At 45.0% G+C, this 23,951-nt stretch overlaps 1 protein-coding gene across 1 annotated transcript in view; it reads right to left on the reverse strand.

The window, feature by feature from the left end:
* LOC147115112 (regulating synaptic membrane exocytosis protein 2-like) overlaps window positions 1–23,951 on the reverse strand; it is a 347,939-nt gene that overhangs the window by 91,129 nt on the left and 232,859 nt on the right. Inside the window, exons 6-7 of the mRNA XM_085993402.1 lie at window positions 13,186–13,285; window positions 12,359–12,482 (exon numbers count right to left, since the gene is read on the reverse strand). Coding sequence (XP_085849528.1) covers window positions 12,359–12,482; window positions 13,186–13,285 — 224 coding nt within the window. The remainder of the gene's footprint in view (window positions 1–12,358; window positions 12,483–13,185; window positions 13,286–23,951) is intronic.

Consider the following 23,951-nt stretch of genomic DNA (forward strand, 5'->3'; position numbering starts at 1 on the left):
AATAGATTGATGAACTAGGTCAGAGAATGCGGAGTCAGGGGCAAGTAGCAGAATGGCTAGCTAGCTGGCTTCTAGATAGAAAGCAGAGAGATGGGGTAAAGGGTAACTATTCACAGTGGCAGAAGGTGGGTAATGGTGTTCCACAAGGATCAGTGCTGGGAGCACTGTTGTTTACAATTTACATTAATGATTTAGACTTTGGAATTGAAAACATAATTTCTAAATTTGTGGATGACACCAAATTGGGGGGGGATAGTCAATACTGAAGAGGACTGCAACAAATTACAGGAGGACATTAATAAACTTGCAGAATGGGTATATAATTGGCAAATGAAGTTCAACACAGATAAATGTGAGGCATTACATTTTGGTAGGAAGAATAGGGAGGTCACATCACTTGGAAGGTGCGAGTCTAGGTGAGGTAGAGAAACAAAGGGATCTCGGGAGTACAAATACACAAATCACTAAAAGTTGTGACACAGGCTAGCAAGGCTATAAAAAAAGCAAACCAAGCACTCGGGTTTATTTCTAGAGGGATAGAAATGAAAAGTAGGGAAGTTATGCTAAACCTGTAATGAACCTTGGTTAGACCACACTTCGATTACTGCATGCAGTTCTGGTCACCATATTATAAAAAGGATATAGAGGCACTGGAGAGGATGCAGAGAAGATTTACAAGGATGATACCAGAAATGCGAGGGTATACATATCAGGAAAGGATGAACAGGCTGGGTCTCTTTTCTCTTGAAAAAAGGTTGAGGGTTGCCCTAATAGAGGTCTTCAAAATTATGAAAGCACCTCCCAAATCCATGACCTCTACCACCTAGAAGGACAAGGGCAGCAGACGTATGGGAACACCACCACCTCCAAGTTCCACACCATCCTGACTTGGAAGTATAGCGCCGTCCCTTCATCGTTGCTGGGTCAAAATCCTGGAACTCCCTCCCTAACAGCACTTCGCCACACGGACTGCAGCGGTTCAAGATGGCAGCTCACCACCACCTTCTCAAGGGCAACTAGGGATGGTCAATAAATGCTGGCCTTGCCAGTGATGTCCACATCCCATGAATGAATAAAAAAAAACTGAAGTCCCTTACTATTACTGCTTTATTATGGTTACATTTCTCCGAAATTGGCCTACAGATTTGCTCCTCTACCTGCTTCTCACTATTTGGGGGTCTATAGTAAACACCCAGCAATGTAACAGCTCCTTTTCTATTCCTTAACTTTAACCAAATAGATTCAGTCTTTGAACCCTCTAGTATATCGTTCCTCTGTAGAACTACAAAATTATCCTTGATCAATACTGCCCCGCCGCCCCCGTCTTTTTTCTTCACTATCCTTCCTGAATACCTTGTAGCCAGGAATGTTTAGTTCCCATTCCTGCCCATGTTTAAGCCTGGTCTCCATTATAACTACTATATCATAACCCCATGTGGCAACTTGTGCCTGTAACTCATCATTCTTATTTGTAACAATCCTCGCGTTAACACACATGCATTTCAACACCATGCTGGTCAGCTTTACTTTTATCCTCCATCTAATTCCTGCTCTTTCTATACTATTGTTTGTTCTGTTGCTGTTTGTCCCTCCTAGTTTTCTATGGACCTCATTTCTCCTCTCTGCTGCTGTGTCCTGGTGCCCCTCCGCCTGCCAAATTAGCTTGAACCCTCCCCCACAACACGAGTTGATCTGGCTGCGAGGACATAGGTCCCAGCCCTGTTCAGGTGCAACCTGTCTGAGTTGTACAGGTCCCTCCTGCCCCAGAACTGGTCCCAATGCCCCAAAATCTAATTTGTATGGCAATTAGTTGCATTGTTGCCACTAAAGAAAAGTTAGCACGTTTTTGTACAACTACAAGGGCAATAGGGTGCAATTTTCATTTTTACTGTCTAGGGAGTAATGTGGAATGAAAACCGGAGCGGCTAAAAATTCGATAGCCCCTGAAAACGTGCGTGGAATTGCGATGAGCGGTTAACCTGTGCCCGTTCAAATTAATGCAGGCAGCATGCAAACTTCATGCTGCCTGCTAATTTAAATGATAGTGGCGTGCAGCCCAGCACTAAACACACTCTGAGTGGCTGCACGTTCAGCAGGTGGCCCAAGTTTATGCAAGCCTAGCACCAATTAAAGCTAGACTGCACTTCTTAAAGCCAGCCTGCACCTCTTAAAGGGGAGGTGCAGTTGGATGACACAAGGAGCTGTAAGTAATTAGAGAAGGGAGTTTTACCTGGGAAACATACAGGAATGGCACAGCAAGCCAGAGAAAGGGCTCCAAGCAGAAGCCACCCAACATCTGAGTGCTGCAGTGGATGCAGACGTCAGTCATGCAAGCTCAAACTGCTCTCATGCAGGCTCAGCTTGCTGCCATCGTGACTGCATTTACTCATGTGGAAAGGGGTTTGCAGGGTGTCACAGCAGTCCAGCAATCTGTCCTCCAACAGATTACTAGGAATGCTGAGGCACCGCCCCGGGGGAGTGGCAGTGGCTCCTTGGAGCACGAACCTGCTGCCCTCTCTCAGGATGACAGCATTTGCCACTCCGCCAGTGCCCTTGCATGATGCCTGTCAGCCAGCCAACCCAGTCTGCTGCCACCCATGCCGAGGTGGTGCAGTCTTAAAGCCGGGCCTTCTAGGTCCAGAGCTGCTCGAGGTCGTCCTGCAATGCCATCTGCAGTCTCCTGCACTGAAAGTCAGCAGCCACTGGGATAGCACTGCGTAGGAGCACTAGGTCAGGCAAACGCACACAGAAGACAGGGACTAAGGAATGCACAAGCGTGCTTAGTTGACTTTGTTACATAATATTGGATGGATTGATGTATAAAATTGGTTTGGAATGCTTCTTATGTGGTGGCTTTTATTTCAGCTTTGTGGCCAAGAGGACCCTGTGATGGTCAGTAACAGAGGGAAGGTAAGGTGTGGGACTATTGTTAAAAGGGGAATTGGGGTTGCATTCACTGGTACCGCAGACGGATGAGTCAATTACGAACAGTCCGGGCAGAAAAGGGCTGTCTCGGTTGGCTCCTCTCTTCCTCTTCCTCCTCCTCTCGTGTCTCCTCTTCCTTATCCACTTCCTCCTCCTCCTTAGCTGGTCGCCATATGCCTGCTGGCAAGGGCTCATGATGGCAAGCTTGTGGAGCATGCAGCAGACCACGGCGAAAAGGTAAGTACTACAGGGCTCCTCCAGAGTGGTCCAGGCAGCAGAAGTGTTGTTTAGGAACGCCACTGGTCTGCTTTATCAGATTCCGTAGGGCAGCATGGCTTTCATTATATGCATGCTGAACACGTGTGCGTGGGTTGTGCAGCGGAGTCATAAGCCATGTGGTCAGAGGATAGCCCTTGTCGCCCAGTAGCCACCCTCTGGTTTGTTGTGGTGGCTTAAAGACTAAGGAAACAGTGGACTGGTGCAGAATAAAAACATCATGACTGGTGCCACGATACCAGGAATTCACCATCATAATATGCTGAACATGGTCACACACCAACTGGATGTTTAAAGAGTGTTAACCTTTGTGGTTGTGTTACACCTTAGCATTTAGGTGAAGCACCCACAAAGCTACGTGCATGCTCTGTCTGCTTCTCTCTGGTCAGAGAGAAGACAATGAAGTCCCCTCTTCTGGTATAAATAGCGTCTGTCACCTCCCTTATGCAACAGTGGACGGTGAACTGGAAAATGTTACAGAGGTCACCTGCTCCAGCCTGGAAGGATCCCAAAGCGAGGAGATTCAGGGCCATGGTCACCTTCACAGCCACTGGCAGCGCTGTCCTTGCCCTACTGTGAGGCTGCAGGTCTGGTTGCAAGAGGTGGCAACATTCTTTGAGCACCTCCTGCGTAAAGCGCAGAAGCCTCACACACTGCAGGGCTCCTCCCGAGTGGTTCAGACAGCGGAACCATTGCTTGAGCATGCCGATCGCCTGCTCAATTGTGTTCCTGGTGGCGATTTGGCTCTCGTTATACCGCAGCTCGGCAGGGGTGTTGGGGTTACGGAGCAGTGTCATCAGCCAGGTGCAGAGTGGATAACCCTTGTCCCCAAGGAGCCAACCACTTGGCTGATGCGGTGCCTGGAAAAGGTCTGGCACACCAGTCTGGCGCAGGATGAAAGCATTGTGGCTGCTGCCAGGATAGCAGGCATTGACGGCGAGTATCAGCTGTCTGTGTTCACAGACCAACTGGACATTTAAGGAGTGGTAGCCCTTGTGGTTTTGGAAAACCTCTGCATTTTCATGCGGTGCCCGCGATGCCATGTGGGTGCAGTCAATGGCGCCCTGCACCATGGGGAAGCCCGCTATCCTAGCAAAGCCACATGAGCGTTCATGCTGTTTGGCCCGGGTCATGGAGAAAGAGATATACTGGCGTCTCCTTTTATAGAGGGCGTTTGTCATCTCTCGGATACAGCAATGGACAGCGAACTGGGAGATATTGGCGATGTCCCCAGCAGATGCTTGAAAGTAGCCACTGGCATAAAAATTCAGAGCCACTGTCACCTTCGCTGCCACCGACAGAGATGTCCTGGTCCTCAGTTGAGGCTGCAGATCTGGTTGCAGCAGGTGGCAGAGCTCAGTGACCACCTCCTTGCTGAAGCGCAGCCTGCGCAAACACTACTCCTCAGCCAAATGAATGTAGGAGAATTGATCCCAGAATACCCTGGGAGGCTACGGTCTCCTGTGCAGAGGCCTGTTGGCCCTTCTCCCTCTGGCCATGTTTGCCACTTTCTCTCTGCGTCTCTGATGCCTCCGATTCTGCAGGTGCAGGACGACGCCCCGAATCAGTGTAGCCCCCATAGTGTCTTCTAAATCGATGCAAGGTCAAATCAAAAAGAATCTACAAAGTGCTGTTCAGTACCCAAAACTCCTTCACACAGTGTTGAATCTCTCCAGAAGTCTCTCTCTCTCTCAGAATGCATGGTGCAAAAATGTCTCCAACAAAAAAAAACAGGAAGAGGCCTTTAAATAGCGCTCCCCAGCCCCTTCCTGACTGCAAAACGTTCCTCTATACCTGTCGTTGCTAGCGGCAGGCAGAAAGGCAGGGGGTGCCACTCAATATCCGGTCCGGGGTGCTACTGGGGCGTTGCATGCTCGACTGACGTCACAATCTGCGGGCGCAGGAGATCGTGGCGGTAGTGTTTAGCACCGTCGCAAAATGTCTGGTCAATTTTGCGAACGGCACAAACATCGTCGCGCCCGGGCGCTAGTTGCTTTGCGCCCCGTTAGCGTCCTCTTAGGGCTCTAACGGGAGGCGCTAATCAACTGAATTTTTCCCCCATGCTCTCTGAAGACCCTAGGTGAGAAAAAGTATTAGTCAAACTAATGGGACTAAAGGCTGACAAGTAACCTGGACCTTAGCATGATGGCCTGCATCTTAGGGTCTTAAAAGAAGTGGCTGCAGAGATAGTGGATGCATTGGTTGTAATCTTTCAAAATTCCCTGGACTCTGGAAAGGTCCCAGCGGATTGGAAAACCGCAAATATAATGCCCATATTCAGGAAAGGAGGGAGACAGAAAGCAGGAAACTATAGGTCAGTTACCCTAACGTCTGTCATTGGGAAAATGCTGGAATCCATTATTAAGGAAGCAGTAGTAGGACATTTAGAAAATCATCATAAAATCAAGCAGAGTCAACATGGTTTTATGAAAGGGAAATCGTGTTTGACAAATTTATTATAATTCTTTGAGGATGTAACAAGCAGGGTGGATAAAGGAGAACCAGTAGATGTAGTGTATTTGGATTTCCAAAAAGGCATTTGATAAGGTGCCACATAAAAGGTTACTGCACAGGATAAGAGCCCATGGTGTTGGGGGTAATATATTAGCATGGATAGAGGATTGGCTAACTAACAGAAAACAGAGTCGGGATAAATGGGTCATTTTCAGGTTGGAAAACTGTAACTAGTGGGGTACTACAGGGATCAGTACTCAGGCCTCAACTATTTACAATCTATATTAATGACTTGGATGAAGGGACCGAGTATACTGTAGCCAAATTTGCTGATGATACAAAGATAGGTGGGAAAGCAAGTTGTGAGGAGGATACAAAGAGTCTGCAAAGGGTTATAGATAAGTTATGTGAGTGGGCAAAAATTTGGCAGATGGAGTATAATGTGGGAAAATGTGGCAGATGGAGTATAATGTGGGAAAATGTGAGGTTATCCACTTTGGTAGGAAGAATAGAAAAGCAAAATATTATTTAAATGGAGAGAGACTACAGAATGCTGCAGAACAGAGGGACCTGGGTGTCCTCATACATGAAACACAAAAAGTTAGCATGCAGGTACAGCAAGTAATTAGGAAGGCAAATGGAATGTTGGCCTTTATTGCGAGGGGGATGGAGTATAAAAGTAGGGAAGTCTTGCTAAAACTGTACGGGGCATTGGTGAGACCACACCTGGAGTACTACGTACAGTTTTGGTCTCCTTATTTAAGGAGGGATATACTTGCATTGGAGGCAGTTCAGAGAAGGTTCACTAGGTTGATTCCTGGGATGAAGGGGTTGTCTTATGAGGAAAGTTTGAGCAGGTTGGGCCTATACTCATTGGAGTTTAGAAGAATGAGCGGTGATCTTATTAAAACATAGAAGATTCTGAGGGGGCTTGACAGGGTAGATGCAGGGAGGATGTTTCCTCTCATGGGGGACTCTGGAACTAAGGAGGATAGTTTCAGAATAAGGGGTCGCCCAGTTAAGATAGAGATGAGGAGGAATTTCTTCTTTCAGAGGGTCGTGAATCTTTGGAATACTCTACCCCAGAAAGCTGTGGAGGCCAAGTCATTGAATATATTCAAGGCTGAGATAGACAAATTTTTGAACTACGGGGGAGTCAAGGGTTATGGGGAACAGGCAGAAAAGTGGAGTTGAGGCCAAGATCAGATCAGCCATGATCTTATTGAATGGCGGAGCAGGCTCCAGAGGCCGAGTGGCCTACTCCTGCTCCTATTTCTTATGTTCTTATGTAAGGCCTCCTGCTGAGAGCCCTTCTACCCCCTCCTCCTCCCTCTGCGAGCAGCTTGCCCTCTTCTTTGCTGCCTCTGCTCCATCTCCCTGTCATGCTGCAGACCAAGGGGGTGACAACTAGGGCACCCATGACTGGGAGCAAGTGGTCTGACCAGAACCCTTAAAGTCAGAAGCAAGGCCTTCTCCACTTGCAGCACTACTCCCTGTCACCTCACCAACTTTAAATAACTCTGGAAAGCACCAAACACTTCTACAAAGCTACACAGAGCCAGTAGAAATTAAGCAGCAGTTAAGAGTGGTTGCTAATCCCTTTAAATAGCGCTGTTGGGGGGGGGGGGGGGGGGGTCTTTGCTGCTGCTGTTCACATGTTCAGCTGTGTGAGGTTAAGAGAGGGTATTAGCTCCAGTGCTGAGGACGAAAATGGCAGCGCTAGCGTCAAATCAGCTTGATTTGCCCACTCTACATACTTTCAGCGCACGCTCCTAATGCCTGCCCGACCACCCTCACCAAAATGGCACCCGGCGTGGCCAGCACCAGAAATATGCCACACGTGGTGCAGACGCCACTTTTGACACAAAGTGGCACCCATAGCGACAAAACAAATCGGGCACTAAGGAGCAGAATTTCTAGCCCGATGTGCTAAGATACCAACTACACCTACTGTTCCTGACTATGCCACCTGTGGGTATGTTAATACTGGTAAATGCCTGAGAGCATAGAATCATAAAGATTTATGCCACAGAAGGAGGCCATTCGGCCCATCGTGTCTGTACCAGCCTAATCCCACTTTCCAGCTCTTGGTCCGTAGCCTTGCAGGTTACGGCACTTCAAGTGCATATCCAAGTAATTTTTAAATGGGATGAGGGTTTTTGCCTCTACCACCCTTTCAGGCAGTGCGTTCCAGACCCCCACCACCCTCTGGCATGTTACGTGCGCCTTCTTGGCTGGGGACTATGCGTGGCTTGGGAGAAGCAGCATATTTTTAAAAAAGTTATATAAGATTAAGGCCTAGAAATTCAGTGGCGCCGCGTTTGGGGCGCCAAGCTCGCCTGGGCGCCGGAATTTGCGCTCCGGCCAGAGCCGCTTGCGCCCTCCCGATATTCAGTTGGAGCGCCCCAAGAGGGACTCGGGGCGCTGCTCGAGGCTCCCCACGTCCCGCTTGGGGCGCTCAAACTGAATATCGCCGCGCTACGTGCCACAGCGCCACATGCTGTGGCACGGCGCGCTGCTGTACTGCAGGCCTTCCTCCCCTTCTTAAGGGGGAGGGGCCTGCACCAGCGCGATCACCAATCGCGAGTGCCAGCAAAAGAGCCCGACACCGAGGAGAAGTGCCGGGCTTTTGGGACACAGCCGGCACTGCCCAGGGGGTGGATCAGGAGGCCGGGGAGGGCGGCGCGAGGAGGTGCTGGCAGGCGGCCACCGGAAAAAATGGCCGCCCCGCACCTCCACCTTAATTTGTGCCACTACCGCCACAGGTAGGCCCTGTGAACCGGTCGCGATTTGCGACTGGCGCTACAGAGGCGGGCGCAACCAAATATCGCGATCGGGGCGGTAGCGGGGCGCTGCGCACACCAGTGACGTCATCGGTGGCGGCGCAGCGCTACAAGGTAACACCACCATTAGCGCCCCGCTAAATATCGCGGGAGGCGTGGCCAGTGGCGCTAAAGCCACTGAGTGCCCTCTTTGGGCGCTAACTGGTGGCGCAGCCCACTGAATTTCTAGGCCTAAAAGTTTTGCATCTAGCACCTTTCCATAAAGGCATAACATCTGAAAATGTTTAGGGTAATAGTTTGTGACTGGCTGAAATGAGACTTCTGTTAAATTACCAATTGACAAATGGGGAATGATTCAAAAGCAGGTCAATACAGTCAGTAATTGCCAATGAGGAATGAGCGAACAGCAGAAAACTGAGTAATTCATTTGGTTTCCTTAACAGCAAATTAAATGTTTTAACTGCCGTGGTGGGATCTGAACTCGCGTCTCTGGATCATTAGTCCAGGCCTCTGAATTACTAGTCCAGTAACAAAACCACTATGCTACCATTCCTCTTGACATTCAACACCATCATCATCGCTGAATCCCCATGATCAACATGCTGGGGGATCACCATTGACCAGAAAATTAACTGGACAACTGTGGCTACAAGAGCAGGTCAGAGGCTGGGTATTCTGTGGTGAGTGATTTACCTTTCGACTCCCCAAAGCCTTTCCACCATCTACAAGGCACAAGTCAGAAGTGTGATGGAATACTCTCCACTTGCCTGAATGAGTGCAGCTCCAACAACACTGAAGAAGCTCGATGCCATCCAGGACAAAGCAGCCTGCTTGATTGCCACCTTAAACATTCACACCCTGCACCACCAGCGCACTGTGAGTGCAGTGTGGGAGTGCATGTACAAGAAGTGCTTCAGCAACTCGCAAAGCTTCTTCGGCAGCACCTCCCAAACCCGCGACCTCTACCGCCTAGAAGGACAAGGCGCATGGGAACACCATCACCTCCAAGTTCCCCTCCAAGTCACACACCATCCTGACTTGGAAATATATCGCCGTTCCTTCATTGTCATTGGGTCAAAATGCTGGAACTCCCTCCCTAACAGCACTATGTGAGCACCTTCACCACACAGACTGCAGAGGTTCAAGAAGGCAGTTCACCACCATCTCAAGGGCAATTAGGGATGGACACTAAATGCTGGCTGCCAGCGATGCCCAAATCCCATGAACAAATTTTTTAAAAGATTTAAAGAGACACCATTTTTTTTTGTCCAAAGCTATCAATTTCAAACTGGCAAGTAGCACAACCAATCAACCAAAATCACTCAAAGTTATGCAAGAAACCCTTAAAAAAATTAAATAATTCAGAATATAGCCTGGATTTTCCTCTGCATTTGCACCCAGAGAGACATGTAATCTGGACACAAACCAATTACGTGACTTAAAAGATTGCGGGATTTTGGGCATAAGTGAGTTACGCGCATAACTACAATAACACCCAAGTTTCCTCGATCTTTTATGTCCGTCCATCAAACCCTTCGTCCAAACGAATCGCCACTCAAAACTGGCTACACCCCCAACTCTCAAAAGCGAATATCCTCCAACTGCACTTGTTCAGGGGTCTCGGAACATTACGACCGGATTTTCAGGCGCAGCAGGAAAAAAAGTCTTTCTTCTGGTGTTTAATTGCAATTTTAGGAATGTTTTTAAAAATGTATTCACTCTGAGACCAGCTCTTGTGGTTTCTGTTTCTTTGAATGGATTTTTATGGCATAAGTAAAAGTCACATTAAAAATTGAAAAAAGCTTTATCGATTGTAGGTTCTTAAAGATGCTGTGCCTGATGTGAATGAATGCTGGTTAAATGAGATAAAACTTAAATTTTCATACTAAAAGAAGAAATATATGGTGTGGGTTTGGGGCTTTCCTTGGGCTCCGATTCTTTACTCTGATTTACGTCCATTTACCCACATTTTAAATTCGGGCGTATTCTAATGAGACTAGGAGGATACTTGGGCATAACCTGACATCAGCAAAATGGCCACAACATTGGGCACTACAGAAAGCAGCTCTGTCATATCTTTCCTTGATTCCTTTGTTATTTTTGAGTCTTAAGGCTTCCTTAATGCTGGGAGCGCTGTTTAAATTTCTCTCATGCTGTAATCATCTGCTTCGTTAACCCCCCTGATCATTCCCGCCATCTCCTTTAAGGTGCTGCTGCAGCCCATGATCAGTATCTACCCAGCCGGATTTCCTGACTGCCAAAAAAGCGAACTACATATATTCAGTGTGATTAACGCTAGCAGCTCACCTATTCACTACTAATAAGGCCAAGAAAATCGATTGATCCTCCCACCAACATCACAGGTAGGCGGGGCAGATGCCTCACCCACTGACTGCCCGTGGTTTACGTTAGAGATGAAAATCTCCCCCAGTGTGTTTACCCCATTCCATGCAAACAGCACTGACCTTACCCTCTAATTCTCTCTGAGCCAGGCGAGCCTCCAGTTGCAGAGGGGGAAGAGGAATCTTTATTTAGTAGGTACTGGCTCTCGAAGACTTTGCACAGCAAAGGGAAAACAGAATTTTAAACATTTCTTTCAGAGGTGGTGAAATCAGACAAGAATGGTGTGAATTTATCAATGTTAATTATGTCACAGGAAATTTGCCTAAGCATGCACTTGGTTATTGTACAATAATACATGCTGTATTTTTTCTATCTTGTTTGAAATGAAATGAAAACTTTGAGTCCATATGCACTGCTTTTAAGGGCATGGACTATTTCCATTGCTATTTGTGATAAATTGGACACTCATTGTGCAATAGACAATTCTGCCCAGTGTTGCTCAGAGTCAACAGTTAAATATAGAATTAGGATCAGGGTGTGGTAGCTTGATTAGGGGTCTTGATAAATGTAGATTACAACTTGAGGCTAGAGAAGGAGGCTGCAGTTGTTAATGCTTTTATTTAAATAAATAACTGTCTTTCTTTGTCTTGTTTTAAAATGATTGTTTTGCATCTGTAACCAAGTGCAACACTTTCAACTGTGACAATGTCTGAAGAGTATTGGATGCATGTTAAATGAAAGACTTTTATTCATATACTAGCAAGTCTCCTGTAGCTATTGTCAGGGTTAATCACATAATAAACTATTTTACAATGACAGAAGTATTATACCATATAATGCACAATACATTATTCTGCTGTTAAAGAGGAGCTTTGATTACCATGGCCTGTCCCTTTAAAACTAGAAATCTGTTATAAGTAGACACATCCTGAGGTAATTCAGAGTTTAATAATGGTTTGATGTGGTAATTTGGCAGATTGGAATGTGCTTGTCAGTTTCAGGCTGCAGCTCAGGAGCACCCAGCTTCTTATATTTGTTTTGCATTTGTGAAAGTGCGTGACATCTGGAGTGTGGCATCCATAGCACGACATCTGCACATGGTGATATACCATTTATTATGACAAGAGATCTTGCTCGGTGTTGCTCACAATAAGTCAGATGATATGCTGTTTTATAAGGATATAGGAGTGTTATACAATGTAATGCACAATGTATTGCTCTGCTGCTCAAGTAAATTGGTATCCCTTGAAGTCCACGAAGTTTACTTGCTATTAGATAAACAATAGGTGAGGTCAGAGTTCAATTGCTTTTTAGACTGCAGGTCTGGACCCTTGCTTTCTTTCTTATTTTAAGTCTGATTGGTAACATCAGTCAAAGGGTCCAGATATTCTGGCTCCTTTGACAATTCATTTGGTGGAGTACTTAACCTTTCTTTAATTAAAAAATGAAAAATCGTGGGAGCATGCCCCCAAATCCCTGACATGTACAAATTCATAAAATTACTCCTCATAAGTAACCTCAAATTAAATGTTAATGTAGGATTGGACTACATTTGATATTAAACCAGGATTACTAACCCAATAGGCCTGGAAACCAGCAGTTCTACTTGTGGCTCAGGTTTAGATTCAAAAATGATGTTGTACACCTCCTCAAAGGTAGCTCCTTGTAATGACCTTCCATTCCATTCAAGCACTTCATCACCTAAAAAAATCAAAATAATGCAGAGTGGGTAAAAGCATCAATGTATATAATTATAAAGAACTACCGATGAATACTTTTTTTTAAAAAACATTTATTTTAGTAGATTCAGGGGTATGGCAGCATTAAAATAGAATCCAGGATCTGTCCTAAAATATAGAGTGCTTGTCAGATTTCAGGCAAAATACTACAATAGATTAACCAATTCATGCATCTATAATCATGACCAAATGAAAACTCTTGCTGCAATCCATTTACAACATTGTATAGCACAGATGTGAAATAAATAGTACAATACATCTTTCCAATTTAAACCATTCAATTATTTTTACTGTTGTACTTATTTTTCCTTGGGAACCATGTTGTAGCATGAGTATTGTGCTCAGGGGTACTATCACAGTACTTCTCAAATTCAGACTGAATTTCCAACCACTATTAGTAAAGTGCAGAAGTTAAAATATTACTGATCATAAAATTTAGGCCTTTATCTGATCATGGTCAAAAGGTAGTTCTGTTCTATCTCTTGTAACTGCTCCATACCATTACTTACTACCTAATTCTAATCACATATATAGGGGTGCACTTCACAGGTTCACATTGGAAAGAGATTGGCTGTGAAATTATGGTTATCAGGAATCAGAATAGTATAGATACCAAACACAGAAGGAAGGTAATAAAAGCAGCTAAAGATTTTGATTAATGGTACCTGATCTAAGATGTCCCACAGTGTCTGCTAAACTCCCCTTCTTCACCTTGGTAATGAATGCACATAATCTGCCAGACTCAGTCATCTTTCCACCCACAACCTGTTCCAAAAAAAAGGTCAAAGATAAAGAACATTATTATTTGGCCTACCCCACTTAAAAACAAATTGATTTAACAACATTTTTATCCAATCAGTGGATCTTGTTCTATTCCTAATAATTTCTGGAGAACCACTGTCTTGTTGAGAATAACCTTCACTTACATACCATTTTGATACTTACCTCACATCCTGAAGTTGCTTATCTAATGCCCTGTGTACTTCTTTGCCTCTTCCCGCTTTACTCAAACACTAAAACAGCTGACCTCTGTCCTGCTCAAGTGTCTGCCATTTGCATTGATTGACTTACTTTACATCGTAACGTAAATCAGCAATACTGCTTTTAAATATCTGTAGAATTTATACTACAAAGTATTATAGGAGCAGCACCACCAAGTAGAAAGTTAGATTTTTTTCAATGCAATTTGAAATGAATATTTCATGCCCATGTGTGTTAATCAGTTCTGCCATTATCTACATATTAAAATTGGTATGTCCTGTTGTATTCTATTGAAAAGCCCTATGTAACTCTTTTGCCTATGACGTCTGCAGGTAACACTGTCTTAATAAGAAGATTTTCCAGTGTTATGTGACAGTCTGGAACTGCTTTCAGTCTGGGTGCAGTTTCAGGCACTGCCACAGGGTACGCTACGGAGCATTTTTTCTAAATTTAAACCTTCTGAGCCTACAGTTGGCTGTGTTGATTTCCTTCTGTGTGAGGTAAGTCGGAAGGTATATACTTATTTTTCTGATATTTTTCTTAACTTTTTTGCCACTTCCAGATTTTTCCAAGCCTCCTGCTTTCTAATTTCATGTCCTTCGGGCCTCTCACTACCCTGTTACAGCTCAATGGGCCATCAGATTGTAATGATTTTGGCTCCTCAGGCCTCCACCACTGACACAAATTATGCCTGCCCATAAAATCCATGTTAGCAATATTTTGGCCAACTAGGGCCTCTACTTCACTTGTTTCCACCTCATTGGATCTCCGGTTGCCACCATTTTGGGCTTCCCACTTCAACAGTTCCCCCCACTCTATCTTGACCATCCCACTATATTTCCCCACAGAGGACTCCAAATGCTGCCATTTAACATCTTAAATTCTCCCCTCCCCCCACATTGATTTCAGCCTGTCCTTACCCAAGGCCAAAAAAAAGCAAGTGGGATAGAAGTTAAGGAAGTACCAAAGCACGTTAACGTAAAAATTAGAGTAGCAAGAGAGACAGTTGTAGGGGTGCCAGTGAGTCGGGGCGGGAGGAAAAAAGCAGGAAAAGAGCTAAGATAAAAGTAAGAGCAAGACAAAGACACAGGGCAACAGGATAAAGGGGAGAGGTGTCAGGGAATCACCAAAAGAGATCAACAAGAGAGAAAGAGAAAGCCAATGAGAGAAGGGGTATAGCAGTAAATCAAAGAGCTGAGGTTGGGGGTTACAGAAAGGGGGGCATACAGGGCACCAGGAAAAGATGCATAAGGGGGATAGTGACAGAGGGGTAGAATAAGATGAAATCAACAAGAGGGGAATATCATTGCAGCAAAATGAGTGGATAGGGTGCACTGAAACAGTGTGAATAGGGGGCATTCAGATTCTAAACATAAGAGGCCATCAAGAACAACTAGAGAGGTGGACATTGGGGGTCAGTGTGAGGGGATGATAGAGGGTAGCAAGACAGGGGCAATGACAGGACATAGCAACATCAAGAGAACGTCCATATGGGGAGAAGCAACAAAGCATGACATAGCAAGATACTAAAAGATGACCAACAACAGAGTGGGACATAACAATGCAATCGTCTAATTTCCTGTGAACAGTGCCACAGGAGATTATGCTGATGTTAATTATGCTTTAAAAGTGGTGTAATGGTGCAACTGTAATCAGGTTATTAGAAGCAACTTTTCTTGAACAATTAAAGAGTTATGGAGTAATTTATAGGGACTCTACATCTTTTCATCCTGTTAGTTACCTCATTACTGAGGATGCATTGTCCATAGCAAAAGCCTCCAAATGTGTTAGTTTCACCATAAAAGGATAGATCTTCTTCCTTCTAGAATGTGGTGATAGGTGTTAGCAGAAGATGCTGTTCTGCTGCACAGGATGTGTCAAGCCAGACCTAAAAATGCATTTAGTGACTTGGTGCTATTCAGATCTCTAGTGTTCCAGGATAAATCAGTACCTACAAGTGAAATATTTACACGTGTTTTCCCTTGTACTGGCCGCACTACATTTTAAGCCCCATAAGCCAATTTTCACTCCAATATTATCTAGATAATATGCTGAAGTATATTAATGTCTATCTGATGAGATATCTACTGGAAAGTGGCAACATTTAACTCTTATCGTGCTTTATCCCACTCATGTGCACACATTGCAAAGAGAAAAGGGGCAATTTTCCTCTGCAGTGCAACCGGAAACGCTTATTTTCTGTTTGGAATGCAGAGGAAAAAAGGATGGAGAAACATGGGGCTGCATTTTAAGGAGGAGGGCAGGTTGGGGGCGGATGGGCTCTGAGGCAGTCGGGAAACGCCGCAGGCCCTGCCGAATTTAACGGCAGGGCCTGTTTTGCATGCGGGGCCTCGGTTTCTCGCCCGCAACCAGCCAGATTGAGAGGTTGGCTGGCTGCAGGCGGGTAGTCCGCAGGGAGGGAGGGATTGCGTAGGGGCCAGGGGCTGGCCGCAGCAGCACGGGGGCTGGGGGGGGGGGGGCGTCCGTGGACAGGGGGCTGGCCGCAGCAGCACGGGGGGGTCAGAGGATGAACGCGGGCGCGGGGGCTGGCTACAGCAGTATGGGGGGTGGGGGGCGCACAAAGTCCAAGGATGATTGCGGGCTGGGAAGAGCTGGGGGGGTATCTTCCGAAGATTGCAGGCCAGGAGAAGCACGGGGAAGGCCTCACGGAAGCAGTGGAGGCCTGTGGGGCGGGGGGGTGATTGGAGGCCTCATGGAGAGATTGGCGGCCTGGTGGGGAGTGGGGGTGGTGTTATGCAGGGACCCTGGATCCAGGAGGTAGGTATAAAGGCACTATAAATTACCTCCTGGATCCAGGTGTCCCCGCCTTGCTGTAACTGCCGGGTTTCACGAATTGTGTCCCGTCCACACATGCAGTTATAAACAAAAAGAGGCTTCCTGCCTCATTGTAATATTTAAATCGACATCCCACCCCCTGGGAGCGGGTTGGTTGCCCGCCCCCATCCTGCCTCCGTTAAAACCGGAAGTGGGCGGGATGGAGGCAGGATTAGGTCAGGAATCCCATTTTTAACAATTTAACTACGCCCACGCTCAAACCCACCCTTTTTTAGGCTTAAAATTCCCCCTATGATGTCAAGTCTCTGCTCTCCATACATTGCACTGGGATTTGTGGGGCTCTCCCTTAGGGTGGGGTGGTGGGGGGTGGAAGAGTGCCTACAACAGCACAAAAATAGTAATGAAATGGAACTGAGACAGGAGAAATGTCAGTGCCTCCTGCCTCATTTTCCTGAGTCTCCGTTTAGCAGAGGTTCTGACAGAGGTTTTATAGCAGCAAATGGGCCTTAGGGCTTGCGGATAGCCTCACTCATTGGAGGATTGGAGAAAGGAATGAGCAGCAAGCAACTGGCACAAACACAGGCAGATACTGTTTTCCCAAAGGTTATTGGGTGGAGGCTGTCTGGGCCTACAGCAGCAATTGTCTTTTCTCCTCTGCTTCATAGCACAAGGGTCTGATAATGTGTGTGTCTGTACCAGGAACTCAAGCTAATGAGCTGAATTTAGAAACGCAGGCAGATTTAGATCAAGTCAGATGAAGTGCACTATTGCGGGGGGGGGGGGGGGGGGGAGGGGGTGCGCAGACATGGTACTCCGTCTAACTAGAGCCCAGGTTGGGGGGGTGCTCGAGGGATATCAGCTTAATAAGCGCATTTCATTTTTGAATCTTAAGTTCGACATATTTTACAAATATTATGTGTGACATACTGAGCTACCTGCGCTCCTCTAATTCTGCCCTCTTGAGCATCCCTGATTATAATCGTTCAACCATTGGTGGCCGTGCCTTCTGTTGCCTAGGCCCTAAGTTCTGGAATTCCCTGCCTAAACCTCTCCACCTCTCTTTCTTCATTTAAGACGCTCTTTAAAACCTACCTCTTTTTTGGCCATCTGCCCTAATTTCTCCTTATGTAGCACGGTGTCAAATCTTTTGTCTTATAATACTCCTGTGAAGCGCCTTGGGTCGTTTTACTATGTTAAATGCGCTATATAAATACAAGTTGTTGTTGTGCGCATTCAATGAACCCGGGCTGCATGTAAATACACAGCTACACAAAATGCTATGAACCTCCCTCCTCCCATTGTGGCATGGCGAACACCCATACAGTTTAACTTGTCTGCTCCTCAAACGATACACGCTTCAATTTTCCACCAACATTTGCAATATAACAAGGATAATAACGTGATGTCTGTTAGCTCGCCAGTAAAATTTGTATTGCTTAGAAATAATACAAGGGAGCTTTCGATCAGAAGTAAACCCTTCCTGGATCCTGCCGTTTTAACCATTAAGTTTTCTACATGGGAATATTTAAAAATAAACTATGATTCTCAGCATCTCTCGGAAACCTTCAAAATATAGAGAACTGAATAGCTGCAGTTTACAACTAGAAAATTTCATTCACTTTGCTTCCAATTTCCACCCTTCCCTCACCTTCACATGGTCCATCTCCGACTCTTCCCTTTCCTTACTCGACTTCTCTGTCTCCATCTCTGGGGATAGGCTATTGACAAACATTCACTACAAGCCCACTGACTCCCACAGCTACCTGGACTACACTTCCTCCCACCCCGCTTCCTGTAAGGACTCTATTCCATTCTCCCAGTCTCCGCCGCACCTGCTTGGACGATGCCACCTTCCATACTAGTGCTTCCGACATGTCTTCCTTTTTCCTCAGCCGAGGATTCCCCTCTACTGTGGTTGACACGGCCTTTGACCGTGTCTGTTCTATTTACCGCATTTCTGCTCTCACCCTTTCCCCTCCCTCCCGGAACCACGACAGGATTCCCGTTGTCCTCACCTTTCACCCCACCAGCCTCCACATTCAACGGATCATCCTCCGCCATTTCCGCCACCTCCAGCGTGATCCCACCACCAAACACATCTTCCCCTTACCTCCCCTTTCAGCATTCCGAAGGGATCACTCCCTCCGCAACACCCTGGTCCATTCCTCTATCACCCCCAACGCCCCTTCCCCCGGCACCTTCCCGTACACGCGTAGGAGATGCAACACCTGCCCTTTTACCTCCACCCTTCCCACTGTCCAGGGCCCCAAACACTCCTTCTAGGTGAAACAGCGATTTATTTGTACTTCTTGCAATTTAGTATACTGTATTCGCTGCTCACGATGCGGTCTCCTCTACAACGCAGATTGGGTGACCACTTTGCGGAACACCTCTGTTCAGGCCGTAAGGGTGACCCCGAGCTTCCGATCGCCTGTCACTTTAATTCTCTGCTCCACTCCCATTCAGACCTCACCGTCCTCGGCCTCTTACACTGGTCCAATGAAGCTCAAAGTAAGCGCGAGGAACAGCACCTCATCTTTCGATTAGGCACTTTACAGCCTTCTGGACTCAACATGGTGTTCCACAATTTCAGACCATAACCTCTGCCCTGTCCTTTTTTCCCCCGTTTTTTTCTCTCTCCCACATGGCAGCTGTCTTTCATTCTGCCAGTGCCATTTACACTTCATCTAGAGCCATCTTTTGTTTCTTAACTTGTCCCATTACCATCTCCTTTTGCCTTGCACCATCTTGCAATGTCTCTTAATCTTTCCTGCCTTCCATCCTATCACAGACCTTCCCTTTTGTTCTTTCCTCCCCTCCCCCCTTTCCCTGCCCCTGCACTTGCTTAAAAACCTGTTCCATCTCCAGCTTTTTCCAGTTCTGACGAAGGGTCATCGACCTGAAACATTAACTCTGTTTCTCTCTCCACAGATGCTGCCTGACCTGCTGAGTATTTCCAGCATTTTCTGTTTTTATTACAACAGTAGAACTGTTTTTACTTCCAACTCTTCCATTATCATCCACATCTACACTAATTGGGGAAATCAATGGCCCGTAATTTCCGATAGGAGGCTTCCTGCGTGCAGATGCCTCCTATTGGAAAAAAAATTACGAACTTACCTGAGGGCTCCCGCGGTCCGGGCACTTCAGCTCTTGGGCCTCTCCACAGTCGAAATGCGCAGGGTCCACGTATCATAGGGGCGCAGGCAGTTCACAAGCGTCCCTGGGATCACATGGGCCAGGCCTTCCAATAGGAGAAGGGAATCTCCCTTCATACTTTTGACAGATAGACCTGTCAAATATATGAATGGAGATCACCCCAAAAAGTCCCTAAAAATTAAATAAATTTTTAAAAAACCATCACGTTTTTAAAATGAGTTAAAATTACATTAAATTAAATATTTCAAACAAAAATTTAATTTTTTGAAAAAAAATTAAAGATTTTCACAGGGCTAAAAATAAACTTACCCTTTTTAAAAGTATTTTTAAATTATAAATGAATGAAAAATTTTTTTTTTTACATTTTTCAACTCTTATGCTGGTAAAAGCAGGCCTTACGCCTTTTACCAGGCGTAAGATTTCTAAGGGTTTTCAGCGGGCAGAGGTTCTGCAGAAAGCAGAACTCTCTGCCCGCAGAGGCCCTTCTCTAAAGCATTCTTGACAGATCGGAAATGCCGGTTTTCAGCGCATGCGCTTCGCATGCTTAAAACTTGGCATTTCCAATGTCCCTACGAGTGCGTACACAGCCCGTAGGCATCGGAAAATACGAGCCATTGTGTCCCACACAGTTTGCGATACTACAGCGAGCTGTGGCAATGACACATTACAGTGATACACAACTGAAAAAACCTTCCCCTTTGTCTGCTCCATCCGTGAGTCCTAAATCTTGGCTTTACAAAGATAAACTGAGTGTGTGTATGAGTGTATGTGCATATGCGCGTGTGGGTATGTACATGTATCTGTATGTTTACAAAAAAATGCGCATATTACTGAACAACATCTGATAGGCAAAAAACACGGAAACATTTCAATTCTGATAAAAGGCCCCACTCAAAACATGAACCTGTCTTTCTTCTGCAGATAATTATAAACTTCCTGTGCCTTTTTGGAATTTTCTGTTTTTATTTCAGATTTGCAGCATTTGAGGTTTTTTTTCTTTTTTGTGTACTTTTTAAAGAGTTTGTTATTTTTAATTGCTCCAGAAAAAAAGCAGTGAAAATGTAGGTGACTACAGTTATTTTGTGCACAACAAGGTCCCACAATCTGCTTTTTTCAGGATCTATTTTTGGTGGTGTTGGCTGAGGAAGGAATACTGGCCAGATTAGTACCATAAAATCTTTTACGTCACTCTGAAAATGAGTCTCGATTTAATATCTCATCCAAAAGACAGCACCACCCTTAATGCAACACTCTGCACTGGTGTTTCAGTGTAGATAAGTCCATAGTGAGGTTTGAACCCACAATGGTTTGACTCAGAGGTGAGAGTGCTACCAACTGAGCCAGGCTGCCACCTTCGTATATTTTTAACTTTTTTTTTTCTATTTTTACTTCTGCTGTACATTAGTAAACTTAATAAGAATGACAAAAAGAGCAATTTAATGGATTTACCATGCTGATCACTCACTTGTTTCCAAACAAACTGTAATGGAAGCTATTAAGGCTGACAGTTATCTGTATCGCAGTCTTTCACTGAACACGAAATGTCAGTGAAACTGCAGGGGTGACCTCAGGAACATAGGAACAGGATTAGGCCATTCAGCCCCTCGAGCCTGTTGCACCATTCAATTAGATCATGGCTGATCTAACAATCTCAGTTTTAAAATTTTCAATTGACCTAGCCTCAACAGCTTTTTGGGGGAGAGAGTTCCAGATTTCCACTATCCTTTGTGTGGAGTGCTTCATGACATCAACCCTGAATGGTCTAGCTCTAATTTTAAAGTTACCCTTGTTTTGGACTCCCCCACCAAAGGAAATGGGTTCTCTCTATCTATCCTATCAAATCCTTTAATCATCTTAAACATCTCAATCAGATCACCCCCTTAATCTTCTATACTTGAGTCTATGCAGCCTTTCCTAATCACTTAATATTTTTAGCCCTGGTATCATTCTGGCGAATCTGCACTGCACCCCCTCCAAGGCAAATATATCCTTCCTGAGGTGCTGTGCCAAGAACTGAATGCAGTACTCCGGATGCGGTCTCACCAGAGTTTTATACAACTGTAGCATAACTTCCATCCCTTTGTATTCCAGCCCTCTTGAGATGAAGGCTAACATTTCATTAGCCTTTTAAATTATTCTTTGTACCTGTCAACTAGTTTTAAGTGTACTTGGATCCCTAAATCTCTCTTTTCCACTGTTCCTAGCTTCTCACCATTTAAAAAATACATTGATCTATCTTTCTAAGGTCCAAAGTGAATGACCTCGCATTTCCCTACTTTGATCTCCATCTGCCAGTTTTGTCCGCTCAATTAAGCTGTCGATGTTCCTTTGCAACTTTCTGCTCCCACCTATACTATTTATTGTGACACCTCACTTGGATACACGGCTCTCTATTTCTTCATCTAAGTCATTTATAAATATAGTGAAGAGGAGAGGCCCCAATAAGGATCCCTGGGGAACACCACTAGTCACATCCTGCCAATAAGAGTACAGATCCATTATCCCTACTCTCTGTCTCCTACCTCTTAACCAATTCCCTACCCATGTCAAAAGGTTGCCTCCATTTCCATGTGCTTCCATTTTTCCTAACAGTCTCTTGTGTGGAACCTTACCAAATGCCTTCTGGAAGTCTACATAAATAATATCCATAGACACTCCATTATCGACCATGTGAGTGAGCTCCTCAAAAAATTCAACTAGGTTAGTTAGACATGACTTACCCTTTACAAATCCATGCTGGCTTACTCTGATCAGCTCATATTTATCCAAGTGCTTAGACACTCTGCCCCCAATAGCAGATTCTAGTAACTTCCCCACAACTGACATTAAACTAATAGGGCTATAATTTCCTAATTTATCTCTCTTACATAATGGAGTGACATGGGCAATTTTCCAATCTAAGGGGACAATTCTTGAATCATGAGAATTTTAGTAGATCATAACTAAAGCATTTACAATTTCCTTACTTACTTATTTTAATACATTGGGATGGAAAACATCAAGTCCTGGAAATTTGTCTACCTTTGGTCTCATTATTTTCTCCATTACCATCTTTTAACTTATATTAAATCTAGGAAGTTACTCCCCTTTATTTATTTTTAGTTTTCCTTGTATCTCTGGTACTTTATCCTCTTCCTCTACTGTGAACACTGTCTGCCATTTCCTTATTTTCAATTACAATATCACCTGCGTCTGTCATTAAGGAGCCCACATTACTCTTGGCCACCCTCTTTCTCTTAATATATTTGTTAAAAACCTTTAGTGTTGTCCTTGATACCCCTCGCAGGTTTTTTCTTGTATTCCCTTTTTGCAGCTCTTGCTACTTTCTTTGTATCCTTTTTCTGTTCTTTAAATCTCTCCCAGTCCTTGGGATCTCCACTATTCTTTATATTTGTATCAGCCCTTTCTTTTATTTTTACACGATCTCTCACATTTCTTGTTGACCAAGGTTGTTTAATTACACAAGTGGATCTCTTGCCCTTTAGACATCTGTACAGGTCTTGTATTGTACCAAATACGCCTTTGAACACTTCCCACTGTTCGTCTGTAGTTTTATCCGTTAGGTTCTGCCCAGTCTACTGAAGTCAATTTCTGCCTCATCCCTTCAAAGTCAGCCATAGACACAATAGTAGAAGCATATCTTGAGTGTCACAATTGGGGTCCAAACTTCAAAGCACAGTAATAGCTGGTTTAAACTTACTTGGGGAATGGTTACAAACAACCATAGAGAGGGATTGACCAGATGACACTCATGTTATTGGTAATATTGTGCCATCATGCGGCCTTGAACAAGTGCATGCAAGAAACTACCTCTGAAAGTAATGGGCCCAAGCAAAGAAGATGCTTAGCAGGTGCATCAGTTCAGTCACAGACAATGGTAGTGGGCCTTCTACATCCTATGTAGCTTGCCAATTGGCTTATCAGCCATCCAGCATTGTTACCCCATTAGTTAGAGAAGCACTTAGCAGTGGGGCAAATACACAAGACGACAAATAGAGCAAATGCCGAAATTCATGACTCAAACAGGATAATCATAATAGGAAAGTGTATGGAACATGTACACCGTGTGCACTTAAACACTGAATAAAATTAATTCAATTTGGATACATCTTGCAATGTCATTAACCTAACAGCATATATTAAGATCGTAGCAAAAATTATTTTTACTGTTAAGTTCCTACTTCCTCTACCTCAGAAAATACTTAACTGTTGTGTACTTGGAAAATGGCATTTACTAAGGGGTAGATTTTCCCAAACCTGTCAGGAAGAAGGCGGGACTACAACCTGTCGGGAAGAAGGCGGGACTACAACTTTCGGATTTTTGACCCGCCTACATCGACGTCCGGTCAATCCGCGCGATTTTCCCTAGATTGACCTTGTTGAGCCCACCCAGCGGGCTCAGCAGGCCAATTAAGGGCCACCCAGCAACAGGTGACGTCACAGACTGCAATTTCATCTTGACAGATGAAATATCAGTGTTTCACAGCTGTTTGAA

The sequence above is a fragment of the Somniosus microcephalus genome, chromosome 7 (assembly GCF_052327205.1).
Source record: "Somniosus microcephalus isolate GS21.2 chromosome 7, FLI_Smic_1.0, whole genome shotgun sequence".
NCBI classification, from domain to species: Eukaryota; Metazoa; Chordata; class Chondrichthyes; order Squaliformes; family Somniosidae; genus Somniosus; species Somniosus microcephalus.